Source organism: Equus przewalskii, chromosome 12, assembly GCF_037783145.1.
Source record: "Equus przewalskii isolate Varuska chromosome 12, EquPr2, whole genome shotgun sequence".
NCBI lineage: Eukaryota > Metazoa > Chordata > Mammalia > Perissodactyla > Equidae > Equus > Equus przewalskii.
This window is the reverse complement of record NC_091842.1, coordinates 20,567,820-20,581,390: the sequence shown is the minus strand read 5'-3', so window position 1 is coordinate 20,581,390 and position 13,571 is coordinate 20,567,820. Positions and strand designations below refer to the sequence as shown.

Below are 13,571 nucleotides of genomic sequence, written 5' to 3'. Positions count from 1 at the left end.
TCTGTGTTTTACGAAGATCACTCTAGTTGCTTTGAGAATTAACTGAAGGGGCCAAAAGGCGACACAGGGGCAACAGTGAGGAAGCACTGTGGAAGTTCAGGAGAGAAGATGGAGACCGGGGCTGGGTGTTAGCGCTGGAGATGAACCAAAACGGACACGTTCTGGAATATGCAGTCCTCTGGAGGCAGAGCTTACAGGACTTGCAGGAGAACACGAAGAGTCAAGGACCTCCAGGCTCCTGGAGTGGACTTCAGAGAGGGAGAGACGGGTTTGGGAGAAGAGGAGTCAAGGCTCTGGGCTTAAGTTTGAGCGGCCTGTCGCCGGCCACGGGGGGATGTCAGGTCGGCTCTTGGAGGGAGAGGCCACAGCTAATGAGAGTTTGACCTAGGGCAGTGCCCGAGGTAAGAGGGATTTGAGAGGCGCTGGGAGTGGGGGAGGGACGAGCAGGGAGCAGTGACTGGTGGAACGTCAAAGTGGCAGTGGGGACGTGGAAGTTTCCGATTTCTACAACTAACTACGCGGAGACTCAGGCGTCCAGACAAGTGCAGCCAACCCAGCCCTGCGGCGGGGGGACGCTTCAGGAGGGCGGAGGCCACAGTTCGCTGTAATGTGAACCAGGCTCCGGCGGAAGGGCGGCCAGGCACCGATCAAGGGACCGGCTCCGGGGCTCGGGAGAGAACGCGAGAGCTTCGCCCTCCTTAGGCTGAGGCCGGCGGGCGTCCCGGAGGAGGTGTAATTTGAGTAGAGCTTCTGAGGTCACACGGAGACACCAGAAGGCCTTTGATGAAAGAATTTTTTCACAAAGCGCTGCCCAGGAAAGAAGGCAGAGAGGGGCGGGGCCTGGAGCTGCGGCCCGGAGTGCACTCGGAAATCTTCGGCTGAGGCTCGGCAATCCTCCTCAACTCTGGCTTCGGCCTGGAGCCCGGGGCTGATCCGGAAACAGCCGAGCGGATCCGGAAACAGCCGAGAGGCCCCGGAAGCGGTGAGGGCCGTCACCAAGGAGTGCGGGAACCCGCCGTTTGCGCAGAGGCGATGGCGGCAGCTGCGCCCACGGCCGCGGGCGAGGACGGCCAGGGATGGCGGCCGGGGGCCGGTACGTGAGGGTGCGTCCATGCACGCTAGGGGCGGTGAAGCCGGAGGCGGGGCCGAGCTCAGCAGCCGGCGGATGCGGGGAGGGGGGAGGGGAAGGGGAGGCTGGAGAGAGGGGCGGGGCCACGCCTCCGGGAAAGAGGGGGCGGGGCCGGGGGGGGGTACTGGCGGAGGGGGCGTGGTCGGGAGATTCAAGGGGTTGGGCCAGTGGCAGGTGAGAGGCGGGACCCAGCGCGGGAAGCAGCGGGACCGGGGGGTAAGGGGCGGGGCCATTGGAAGGAAGGGGGGCCGGAAAGAGGCGGGGCTATAGGCGACACTGCGCAGAGCTAAGTGACAGGCGGGAAGGGGTGGGGCCAGGTGAGCGGGGCGGGGCTAGGTGCAGGTTGGGATGGATGGTGGGGACCGTGGCTGCCGTACTAGATTGTAGGACCTGCGAATTTGGTGGCCTGAGGTTTTGGGGATCCGGGAGTGATGGGAAGAGAGGCTGATCCCTTTCCTCCGCAGCTCTGGGTCCCCAGCCCCAGGATGGGGCAAGGGTTGAGGCTGAGTCCGGGGAGCTCGGCCGGCTTCGGGCTGAACTGGCAGGCGCCCTGGCAGAAATGGAGACCATGAAGGCTGTGGCGGAGGTGAGCGAGAGCACGAAGGCCGAGGCTGTGGCTGCAGTGCAGCGGCACTGCCAAGAAGAGGTGGCCTCGCTGCAGGCCATCCTGAAAGGTGAGGTGGGGACTCCTCCCAGATCCCCCAGCAGCCCCATAAGGAGGAGTGCATGACGAGAAAGGGGTCGGGAGCACAGATAAGCTATGGAGTAGGTTAGCAGGGCTGCCTAGCACCGGGCCGGCCTCTGGGCCCAGAGGAAGGGGCGCCCTTTTCTAATTTGCATAGAGGCGCTGCCTGTGCTAGCAACAGCTCTGTCAGTTCTAGCTAAGTTTAGCTCGGAGCTTCTCCCTGTTCTTTTGCCCCGTTTCTTTTCTTGTCCCTCACTGATGACTGATCAACCCTGAAGATGAGCAACTTCTCAGTTCCCTGAACCGGTCTAATCCTCTGGTTTCCTTCCTTCCCCAGGCACCCCTTAATGGGCACCCCGCCCCCACATGCACCGACTTCCCTCCCTCCCTCATATCCTCTCTTGGTCTATGCACCAGCTCCGTTTGCCCCAGATCCTCCAGCTCCTTTCTGGAATTTTCCTTTCCCTTCTCCTCTAGTCAGGCCGTAGTCTCCAAAAGAGCTTCCAGTCCCGTTCCACTCCTCTGCTGCCACTCCCCTGGATGGTTGCGCCAGCCTTCTCACAGGTCTCTTTCTACAGTCTGGTCTTGACATTGGCTTCCAGAGTAAACGTCCTAAAACCCCATTTCACCATGTCATTTCCCTTTCTAACCGCTGTGTTTGGCTCTGGATTTCTCACATTTCAGACATCTGCGTACAACCTGTGCAGTGCGGTTGTCTCCTCGGACGACTTACCCTATTATCTACTTAATATTTGTTCTTTAAGTAGACCCACTTTTTAAAAACTTGTATACATTTACTTAAAGGAAATTCCTGTCCCTGTAAGAGAAACTGTGTCCTAAATATTAATAATAATTAACATTTATTGAGCACTTACTATATGCCAGGCACTGAGCTAAATGCTTTATGAGTATTTAGTCTTCATAACAATCTCTGTGAAGGAGGAACTATGGTCCATCTCCATTTTACAGAGGCAGCTCTAAGGCCCAAAGAGGTTAGATGATTTGCTGAGCTCATACAGCAAGAAAGCAGCAGAAGATTTGAACCCAGGAAGTCTGGCAGCAGAACCTTTACTTCTAGTGTTAGTACACATTAAAATAAATAATTAAGCAAATAAAAAAATGACTGCGTTCCACCCAACATCATCTCCACCTCCCACTGACCTGTAGGATAAATTCCAAACTCCTTGGGGTGACATTCAAGGCCTCAGGAGCCATCTCCTGCCACCCTCTCCACCCTTTCCAGCATCTCTCCTCATGCACCTTCACTCCAGCTCTTTCAACATGCCCACCGTGCCTCAGACATACCATCCACTTTCCCACCCCTGAGCCTCGGCTCACACTGGTCCTGTGGCCTCATGTGTCTGTTCCCTCCTTCACCACCTGCTGCTGTCCTCTCCTGGCCAGGCAGGCAGCGAGGGGCTCCTTCCTCTGGGATCTGCAAGCCCAGGAATGGTCCTCTCACAGCTCTTCTCGCACTGCCTCGTAACTATTTCCACAGCAGCCTTCCCCACTGGACTGTGGGCTCCTGGTGTCAGGGTTTGTGTTTGATTAATTTCTCTATTTCCAGAGCCCAGCTCAGAGTGTGGTCGAGAGTAAATATTTATCACTATTATTAGATATTGATTGTTATTGGTACATATTAATAGGAATAGATACCATATTTTCTACATTTATTATGTACCAGGAAGAGGGCTGAAAACCTTCCAGGTGTCATCTCATTTGATCCTGTAACCGCCCACTGGGGTAATCATAAATGTCCCCATTTTGTGGCTGAAGACACTGATGCAGAGAGGCTAACTGGTTGCCCAGGGCCGTCTCTCCACAAAGCCCCCTGTCTTAACTGCTATGGTAAATTGCCTTGTAGAGAGCGTCCGTGATGGAGAGCCCTCTACTTGCCCACACGTAGGGCCGGGGCACTGACTCTTCTCTGCCCTTCCTGCCCCACCAGACTCCATCAGCAGCTATGAAGCGCAGATCGCTTCTCTGAAGCAGGAGCAGCAGCAGCAGCAGCAGGATTGCGAGGAGAAGGAGCGGGAGCTGGGCCGCCTCAAGCAGCTGCTGTCCCGGGCTCACCCCCTGGACTCCTTAGAGAAGCAGATGGAAAAGGTTGGGGTTGGGATGGCCTACCTGCCCCACCCCCACCCCTCCTGGATTTGGAAAGATGTTGAGGCAGCCAAAGGTGACTGGGGGGCAGAGGGATTGTTGGTGTCCCTTCCCAGATCACTGGGAGCAGGGTACCCAGTAATAAATATAGTATAGCACATACCAGCTCCATACTCAGCAGGGTCCTGGCTTGCCACTTACTTGTCGGGGGGCCAGGTTTGTTTACCTCCAAAATTGGGGAAAGTCATGTAGGGGGAGGGGAGCTAACACTTAAGGATACCTCTCATGCACTAGGCGCTGTGCTGACCGCCTGACAGACCTAGTCTCCCCAGTCTTTCTCCTGATAGGGAAGTCCATTATATCCACTTAACAGATGAGTAAGGTGAGGCTCAGAGAAGTTCCGTCCTTCCCGGGTTATGCACATAAAAAGGAGCAGATATGGGATTTAAAAATCTAGGCAGTCTGGTTCTAAAATTCTTGTTCTTAATCTCTATGGTATATCACCTTTCTTATTGTTGTTGTTATTAATGATAGTGGAAAGGACATATTCCCAAAGTTCATCTTTCAAAGTGAGTTCACATCGTTCCCTCGTTTGATCCTCACAGCAGCCCGGTGAGGTAGATACTTACCTCATTTTATGTGTGAGGAAACTGAGGTTCGGAGAGATGGAGGAAATCGCCTGGTTGGAAAGACAGAGATCAAAACGGAAGCCCGAGAAAGGAAAGCTGCCGAGCCACGGCTTCCCAGCAGAGGCTGCTGCTTGCGTTCAGTGTTCCTTAGGGAACAGCTACACAGGGTGGTGAAGGAGGGGGCTCAGCTAAATTAGAGGCACCTGGTATGGCAGAAGGGGCAGCAGGCCTGGCAGCGGGCAGTGCCAGTCCTGGCCCAGCATCTGCAGGCTTCAAAGGTGTTCTGTTTGGGCCGCCTTACCCTGCCTGTTGTAACTGTTCACATAGGACAATTGGAGAGTTAAATGGAACTTGTTTGAGACAAGTTTTTGAGTGATTCAAGAGGTAGAAATGGCCTGAATTGGAAGAGGATGGGTGACTGGCAGATTTCTGCCCTGGACAGCTGGGTGGATAGCAGGGCCGTTCTCCCTGACCTAGTGTTTGTGAGAGAAATGGTGTCATGAACTGGTTCAGATTTGGCTGTATGGTAGAGATGTCCAGAGGCTGTTGGCTACGCAAGTTCAGCAAATTCCCAAACCTGAAGAGACCAAAAGGAAATGGCCAGCAATATGGTGATGGGAGTGTGGGAGGTCATATCAGTTAGGATGAGGTTTGAAAACCCAAGTCATCAGTGGCTTAGGTAAGACAGAAGTTTATTTTTCTAAAATTCCAGAGGTAGACATTTCCAGGACTGATGTGGTAGCTCAATAGTCATTAGGAACCCAGGCTCCTCATGTGTTGCTGTTTTGCCATACGTAGCTTACTGTCTCATGGTCCAAAATGACTGCTTGAGTGCCAGCCATCATGTCCACATTCCAGCCAGCAGGTGAAGGAGGAACAGTAAAGAAAAGCACACCCTCTCCCTTTAAGGAGCTATCTTGGAAGTTGCACGTGGCACATCTGCTTACATCTCATTAGCTGGAACTTAGTCATGTGACCATGCTTAGTTACAGGAAAGCCAAGAAAGAGATAGTAGTCTAGAATTTAGGTCATGTGTCCAACTAAAAACATGAGGTTCTATGATAAAAGAAGAAATGGATGCTGGGGAAGAAGTATATCATGAGCAAGTGGGCAACAGGAAGATAGTTGTGACCTTGGCCCCTTTACCTACCATGTGTCCTGGGGCAAGTCCTGCAAGCTCTCTGAGCCTCTGTGTTCTTATCTCTAAAATGGGGGTGGACAGTGCCTTCTTGGGAGGATTAGAGAGTTGATGTGCTTGGAGAGAGAGCTCTGAACAGACATGAGGGGTCCTGCAATCAGGGTGGGGGACTGTCACTGCCCAACCCCCCTTCCTCCAGGCCCATGAGGACTCGGAGAAGCTGCGGGAGATTGTGCTGCCCATGGAGCAGGAGATCGAGGAGCTGAAGGCGAAACTGCTGAGGGCAGAGGAGCTGATTCAAGAGATCCAGGTGAGGGGCCGGCCAGGGGCCACTGATGGAAGACAGGGTGCCACAGGACCCTGACCCCCCAGCCTCTTCCCTGCCCCCTTTCCCTAGAGACGGCCCCGGCATCCCCCTTCCCTGCACGGCTCCGCGGAGTTGCTGCCCCTGTCCCGGGACCCATCTCCCCCACTGGAGCCTCTCGAGGAGCTGAGTGGAGACGGGGGTGCAGCGGCTGAGGCCTTCGCCCACAACTGTGATGACAGCGCCTCCATCTCCTCCTTCTCCCTTGGCGGCGGGGCCAGCAGCAGCAGCACCTCCCTGCCCCGTAGCCGCCAGGGCCTGAGCCCCGAGCAGGAAGAGACAGCCTCCCTGGTGTCCACGGGCACCCTAGTACCCGAAGGCATCTACTTGCCCCCCCCTGGTTACCAGCTTGTCCCAGACAACCAGTGGGAGCAGCTGCAAATGGAGGTGAGTGTGTGGGTAAGTGGCCTGCCTGCACGCAGCCATCTCTCCCTGCACCAGATACTCACTGAGCACTGCTGTGTCCAGGCTCTGAGCTAGGGCTGGGGGTGCCACGGGGAAGACAGAACTCCCACCCTCTGGGAGCTTCCTCCGAGTGAGGGAGCCAGACCCAGCCATGCACATGAGCACGTGAGGAAGACAGTGTCCCTGGGTGGGGCGCCCAGAGAAGACTGAGTAGGGTCAGAGGGTAGAGACTGGGAGTACAGGAGACCGAGACCCGGATAGTGACAAAGCGGTGCTCTTCGAAGATCAGGGCCAGAGCAACTGCAAGTTCAAAGGCCCTGAGGATGGACAGACTATAGTATCTGAGAAACAGGAAGACCACAGAGGAGGAGGACAGAGATGAGATCAGAAAAGAAGGCAGAGTCCATAGGAGGTCAGCCCTCGGGCTGCTGTGGCATTTGCATTTTAGACAAGGAGCAGTGGGAAGCCTCTGCAGGGTTGAAGCCAAGGAGAGGCCTGCTCTGCTTTAGGCTTTTAAAAGATCACTTGGGTCTCTGTAGGAAAGGACTGTAATGGGGGGAGGGGACAACAGGAGAAGCGGGGCAGCTAGTTGGGAGGTGCTGGACAGTTTAGCAGAAGGTAGTGACTGGGCCTGGGAGACGGCAGCAAAGATGGATCTGGAATCCACTTTGGAGGCAGAACGGGCAGGGCCTGCCGATGGATTGGTTGTGGGGAGTGGAGGAAAGAGAAGAGTCAGCCTCAGTTCCTGGGCTTTTGGCTTGAGCAACTGCCTGGATGATGGTGCCACCCACTGAGATGCAAAAGGCAAGGCACGAGGGGCATGGTGAGGAGGGAAGGCCTCCCCTTGGAGGTTGAGCCTGAGGCCAGGGTCTGTGGCAGGGGCGGCAGCTGCAGAAGGACCTGGAGACTATCAGCCGTGAGAGGGACGAGCTGCAAGAGGGTCTGAGACGGAGCAACGAGGACTGCGCCAAACAGGTGGGTCCAGCCTCTGCTCCAGCCCCAGCAGGGCCTCTGGCCCCCTGTCTCCTCCTGGACCCCAATTTCACCCTTGCCCTTCCACACACAGATGCAAGTGCTCCTGGCCCAGGTCCAGAACTCAGAGCAGCTGCTGCGGACCCTGCAGGGGACCATGAGCCAGGCCCAGGAACGGGTTCAGCTGCAGATGGTGAGGAACCAGGGTGTGACAGGAATTGGTTGAGGGGGGCATATGGAGGGCTGAGGCACCTGTCCTGCCCCCAAGTCGCTCAGGCTTCACCCTGGAGTTGGTGCCAGGTGGATAAAAGGGTTTCCAGGGCACCTGGCACTGTGGCCAGAGCAGAGGCTCTGCATTCAGACAGAGCCCACCATGTACTCACTCTGTGAACTTGAGCTGATCCCACAGCTCTGAGCCTCAGCCTTCCCACCTTAAAAGTGAGATAATGAGACCTAGCTTGCAGAGTCATGAGGATTAAAAGCAGGGATTGCAAAATCAGATACTTCCCAAGGCCAGATGGAAGATGTAAATGATTGAACTGAGCCAGGTGTGAGCCTGGAAGGAGCAGTGTGGCAAAGCAAGAGTGTGTGCAAAGGAGCTGAGCTGCTCCTCAGCTCCCCGAACTACAGCCTCGTGGGAATGTGGGCTTGGTGCTGCCAGGGTTTCTGACTTGTCAAGAGAAACCAGAAATCTGCGTGTTTGTGTGTACAGTAGTCTCCCAATTTTTAAAGTTAGCAGCAAATTTAAGGTTTTTTTTTTTTTCCTTTTTCTCCCCAAAGCCCCCCAGTACATAGTTGTATATTCTTCGTTGTGGGTCCCTCTAGTTGTGGCATGTGGGACACTGCCTCAGCGTGGCTCGATGAGCAGTGCTATGTCTGCACCCAGGATTCGAACCAATGAAACACTGGGCTGCCTGCAGCGGAGCATGCGAACTTAACCACTCGGCCACTGGGCCGGCCCCTAATTTGAGGTTTAACGAAACGTTTGACATGGCCTGTGGCTGCCACTGTGTGACCCCCAAGTCATCAAGGAGGGTGTGCTTGGGAGCCAAAGACGCTTCACAAAGGGTGTTTCTTCCTTTCTCAGTAGAGAAGGAGGGCACGGGCTTTCTGGCCGTCAGCGGTGTCCGGAGGAGGGTTCAGGGTTTGGCCTCACAGGGGACTGGAGAAACTCTGTCCCCCTTATTGCCTTGTACTAATTGTCCGTCCCCAGGCAGAGCTGGCTGCCTCCCACAAGTGCCTGAGCCGCGAGGTGAAGCGGCTGACTGAGGAAAACCAAGGGCTCCGGGCTGAGCAGCTGCCGTCTTCAGCCCGCCGGGGCCTGGAGCAGGATGAGGGCCAGGAGGCATCGCTGCCTAGCTCCGTGCCGGTAAGGGGAGTGTGGGCACTGAGAGCCTGGGCACCACCCTGTCGGTCCTTCCTTTCTGCACGCAGCAAAGCATTGACCTGGGACCACTGGACTCAGGGGCAGACCCAGGCTGCTGTGTATTAGCTGTGTCACCTCAGCCAACTCAACTTGACTTCTCTAAGGCTCAGTTTCCTCATCTGAAAATGGGAGCATACTGCCTTCTCAACATTGGCATGAAAATGAGTTGACAGAATGCTTGACGTGAAAGGAAGCATTGATTTTGTTTGTTATTCATAAGTGACAGGAGAGCCACAAAACTGAATTCATCATAATCTTTGATTCATAACAAGCTGTCATCATTGATCTGTGCGTGGCCTTGGTTGATTGAATTTATTAAAAATAGGAAGATCACCCAGAACCATTGCCCACCATGAGAACTACAGCTAATTTCTCCTTATGTGCACCCCCTGTATTCCTTGGCTCTGTTTCTGCTGTCCTGAACTTTATCATTCCCTTGTTCTTTTGGGGGATCGTTTTTATTACATATACATATCTTTCTAGACAAGGGAGTGCTAACCTTGGGTGTTTTTGAGCTTTACAAAAGGGTATCTTGCTTTAGGTATCTCCTGGCACCTTCACTCTCCACTGTTCCTGAGGGCCCTCCACCCTAGGGGTGTGGCTCCTACCGAGCATTCACTGCTGTCCCAGTGTCTTTGTCCACTCTCCCCATGATTGTTTTTTTTTTTCTTTTGAGGAAGATTAGCCCTGAGCTAACATCTGCTGCCAATCCTCCTCTTTGTGCTGAGGAGGACTGGCCCTGAGCTAACAGCTCTATCTTTCTCTACTTTGTATGTGGGACGCCTGCCACAGCATGGCTTGACAAGCGGTGCCATGTCTGCACCCGGGATTTGAACCGGCGACCCTCAGGCCGCCAAAGCGGAGTGTGTGCACTTAACCGCTGTGCCACTGGGCCGGCCCCTGTTTCCTTTTAAAGTTTCCTTCTTCCTCCCTTCCTTTCCCCTCCCCACAATCTCCATCCAGCAGGTGGCCCCTGTGGCCTCTACTCCTCTTGCCCCACACCCAGCAGGTGATTTGCATCCGTTCCAGGAGCTGCAGCAGCTGGTGTGCCGCACGCGGCAGGAGGCACGGGCCCACCAGCAAGCCCAGGAACACGAGGCCGAGCGCCTACGGATTGAAATCGTGACGTTGCGGGAGGCACTGGAGGAGGAGACGGCGGCAAGGGCCAGCCTGGAGGGGCAGCTGAGGGTGCAGCGGGAGGAGACAGGTGAGCGAAGAGGAGACAAGCCACCCCACCCCTCCCAGGGAGGCTGACCTCCCCACAGGGCACCACCTGGGCACCAGTGCGCGAACGAGCCTTGACCTCTCTTTCTTTGCTTTCCACACAGAGGTCTTAGAGGGTGAGTATGGGCTGGAGCCTGGCCAGGGCAGGTGGGGAAGGAGAGAGGGTGTGGGCCTGATGGCTTGCCCCTACCTGACTTCCCAGCCTCCCTGTGCAGCCTGAGGACGGAGGTGGAGCGGATCCAGCAGGAAAAGAGCAAGGTGAGGCAGAACTCGGGCCAGGCTGGGATGAAGGGAAGGGGCGGCAGTGTGGAGAAGACCCAATCTGGCCCCTGCTGGCCTTTGTCTCCCTCAGGCCAGGTGGCAGGAAGCTCTGAGGCAGCCACCAGGCTCAGGCCGCACAGAAGAGGTCAGAGTCAGGGATGATGTGGAAGGGGCTACCCTGTCCAGACATCCCGTTTCTCTGGCCGCATACCCTCCCATCTGGCCCAAGGCCTCAGCTCTACATCCTGTCCCACAGGCCCAGCTCACAGACCTCCTCTCAGAACAGAGGGCAAAGGTGCTGCGGCTGCAGGCTGAGCTGGAGACCAGCGAACAGGTGCAGAGGGATTTTGTACGACTGTCCCAGGCCCTGCAGGTACTGCATGTCCCCTCCCCACCAGGCTGGCATGACTCCAGGTGACTTGTCCTAGCTCTTGTAAGGACGGTCCTCCAACTACAGGAGTCCTCTTCCTCTTTCTGGGGCTGGCATGATCCTTTCCTCTGAGCTATTGCTCAGCAAAAGTTGAAGATCTTGTGTGTCCATCTCTGCGGGCCACAAGAATACCCTGGCACAGGGCCTGGCCCACAAACGTGCAGCATGCTCGTTACATCAGCCCCCCCTGCCCCAGCCCATACTTCCTCAGGCTGCTCTCAGGATGCATTTCTTTCCATGAACCCAGTTTCACTGTGCATTGGGGGAGGTGGGGCCCCTGGGTACACTGGTCCTGGGCCCTTGCCCTTTGGGGACTTGGAGATGGGGCAGGGGCTGCATTTCCCCACTGAGGGCCCTCTGCTCCCCTCGCTGGACCCCACAGGTGCGCCTGGAACGGATCCGCCAGGCAGAGAGTCTGGAGCAAGTGCGTAGCATCATGGATGAGGCACCTCTCAGGGACGTCAGGGACATCCAGGACACCTGAGGGCAGAACCACCTGCCCTGGGGAGACTGCCTTTCTCCACTCCCGAACTGTGAGGCTTGAGCTTGGGGGGTCTCAGAATGGAGTCTTCACCCTCTCTAAGCCTGGGATGGAGGTGACAGGGCCACCTCTGCCCTATCCCTCCAGCGCCTCCTCCCAGGGGTGGCTGGGCCTTCTGCTTCCAAGGATGACACCTGGGTGAGGGTCCCAAACCCCTTCTGGAACCAAAGGTGCAGGCTCAGCTCTGCGGCTTTCTGGCTGCCATGCTGCCTCCTGAGTCCCAACGCTCCTGACCCCGTCCCCTCCGGACTAACAGCCATGCCTGTCAGGAGAAGCCCATTCGCTTCCACGAGGCACAGCCGAGCTGTGAGTGGTGGCTGGGAGCCTCTGTCTGTGTCTGTCAGTGGGTGCCTCCACACGCACACCTTGGGACAGGCAGCTGCTTTCTGAACCGCATGACACTAAGATGCTTGTCCCCAAGATGTGCACGGAGGCAAGGCCAGACTTTTCTGTCATTTATTTTCAATAAATAAGCAGCTCAGCTCATCGGTCGCCTTGTCCCTGCAAGCCCCACGGGGTTGGGGAAGGGGAGGTTTTACAAGGTTTGAAGGGAGGAGGTGGGTTGCTGAGGGGGGAGGAGAAGTGAAGGGGACACTGTGTTTATAAACAGAAAATGTGGGGAGGAGTCAAGGTACGTGGGGGTCTGTGCCACAGCTCTGGCTGAAGATGCGTCGCTATGAGGGTGGGGAAGAAGGGGCAGAAGGACTGGTTACTTCCTTCTTTCATCTTCTGGATCTGCAAGGAGAGAGGGGAGGGATGAAGCAGGTGGCGGGGACAGGAGGGGAGAGGAAAAGTCCCTCCCAGGCTCCCTGTCCTCCATCCCCTGGCACACTCACCTGGAGGCCCCCCCCCCATACCTACCTGTGTCCCTAGACCCCACTCCCCAACCACTGCAGCCCCAGCGTCAGACAGCTCAACGCCCAGCCAGCGCAACGCAGCGCAGCCCAGCAGACACAGTGGTGCCCAGGGGCAGGGGCAGTGCTGACCCCTGGAGTAAGGGCGGCAGCCCACCCCAACTTAGAAGCGTGGCAGTGGCGGCGGCAGCAGTGGCTCCGGGTGGAGCTGCGAGCGCAAGTGACCTTGGGTGCCACCCAAGGGGGAAAAGAGGGCGGGCAGGGGGCACAGCAGCTGGGACAAGGGCAAGAAGAGGGGGCGATACCTGTGACACGGTTTCAAAGAGATGGAGGAGGGGGAACGGGTTATCCTATGGCCAGAGAGGACAGAGAGACAGCCGTTATCGAAGGAGGGAGAGAGGTGGGCGTAGAGGGCCAAGAGGGCTGAGGAGGTGGTAGGGGCACCGAGGACAATGTATCTGCATTGGGCATGGAGGCCTGGGGCAAGGAGGAAGGGCCTGTGGGCAGGAAGGACACCCACCTGAAAAGGAGGGGGGCAGGCGCCTTCGCAGCGCAGAGGGAGGGCCGTGCTCACGGCTCGGCTCAAGGGCTGACGGGGCTCAGAGGCAGGGAGCATCTTACCCTCCAGATAGTTCCGAGCAACGAACTTGAGGACTTCATCGAGCAAAATGACTGGAAATGAGATCTTGAGGACCATGAGCCAATGGGTGAGGTCCAGGGCCTCGAGCTTGAAGATCATCTGGGAGGAGGCAGGCAGTGGCAGTGAGAAGCACATGTGCCCCTCTCAGGACGGGTGGGCAGGAGCCAGAAGACCCGGCACTGCCCTAACCTGACCCCACCTCCCTCCCTTTGTCAGTGCCTCTAGTTGTAGTTGTAGTTGTAGTGGTCACAGACCCCTACATAGGCTCCCTGTGGAATGGGGAACAGGCGGCCCGTGCCTGGAAGAAGGCTCACCGGCAGAGGGTCGACGTAGAGGATGAGGAAATGGAGGGACATGGAGAGGCAGATGGAGCCCACCAGCCAGATGTTCACCCAGGGTGGCATCCGCACGAGGGACTGGTTCTCAGACAGGCTGCAAGGGGGACGCCAGGTGGAGCCCAGGGTAGGAGACACAAGAAGAAAGAAGTGGTGAGGAGAGAGAGCAGGGGCAGAGAACAAAGGCAGCAGCCTCCAGAAGGCAGCAGGGGGAGGGTAGGCAGGCCCCACCTGTTGAGAGCATTGCACATCTCGATGGTAACCAGCACAGACAAGGCCATGGTCATTGGCTCCGGGGCCTCAAAGACCTCACAATCCACACCCTCAAAGTCGGGGTTGTGTTCATTGCACTTCATGAAGTGAGTCTGCAGGAGGCGGGGAAGGGAACTGAGATGCCACAGAAGCCCCCATGCCACCCTCCTGCTTCCCACTTCT

At 56.5% G+C, this 13,571-nt stretch overlaps 2 protein-coding genes across 3 annotated transcripts in view; one reads left to right on the top strand and one right to left on the bottom strand.

Annotated features, from left to right (window-relative positions):
* The first annotated feature begins 416 nt into the window (after positions 1–416).
* RABEP2 (rabaptin, RAB GTPase binding effector protein 2) lies at positions 417–11,793 on the top strand. 2 transcript variants are annotated; one of them, XM_070568220.1, is made up of 13 exons: positions 417–1,093; positions 1,594–1,803; positions 3,763–3,920; positions 5,884–5,994; positions 6,082–6,435; positions 7,333–7,428; positions 7,520–7,618; positions 8,639–8,794; positions 9,881–10,058; positions 10,180–10,191; positions 10,278–10,333; positions 10,593–10,709; positions 11,149–11,793. In XM_070568220.1, the coding sequence occupies exons 1-13, from the start codon at positions 1,033–1,035 to the stop codon at positions 11,248–11,250; spliced, it is 1,710 nt and encodes a 569-aa protein (XP_070424321.1). In that variant the 5' UTR covers positions 417–1,032; the 3' UTR covers positions 11,251–11,793. The 2 variants fall into 2 exon arrangements, with proteins under 2 accessions (XP_070424321.1, XP_070424322.1); XM_070568221.1 differs by lacking the exon at positions 10,180–10,191.
* Positions 11,748–13,571, bottom strand: part of ATP2A1 (ATPase sarcoplasmic/endoplasmic reticulum Ca2+ transporting 1) — an 18,987-nt gene continuing 17,163 nt past the window's right edge. Inside the window, exons 19-23 of the mRNA XM_008537875.2 lie at positions 13,368–13,501; positions 13,116–13,233; positions 12,783–12,900; positions 12,467–12,511; positions 11,748–12,042 (exon numbers count right to left, since the gene is read on the bottom strand). Of these exons, the coding sequence (XP_008536097.1) occupies positions 12,507–12,511; positions 12,783–12,900; positions 13,116–13,233; positions 13,368–13,501 (375 nt within the window). The 3' untranslated portion in view covers positions 11,748–12,042; positions 12,467–12,506. The remainder of the gene's footprint in view (positions 12,043–12,466; positions 12,512–12,782; positions 12,901–13,115; positions 13,234–13,367; positions 13,502–13,571) is intronic.

Bases quoted from the DNA above. Each gene is read 5' to 3' on its own strand.
- RABEP2 (XM_070568220.1), top strand. From the start codon at position 1,033: ATGGCGGCAGCTGCGCCCACGGCCGCGGGCGAGGACGGCCAGGGATGG. The intron at 1,094-1,593 runs GTACGTGAGGGT...TTTCCTCCGCAG, and splicing joins GGGATGGCGGCCGGGGGCCG to CTCTGGGTCCCCAGCCCCAG. The intron at 8,795-9,880 runs GTAAGGGGAGTG...CATCCGTTCCAG, and splicing joins CGCTGCCTAGCTCCGTGCCG to GAGCTGCAGCAGCTGGTGTG.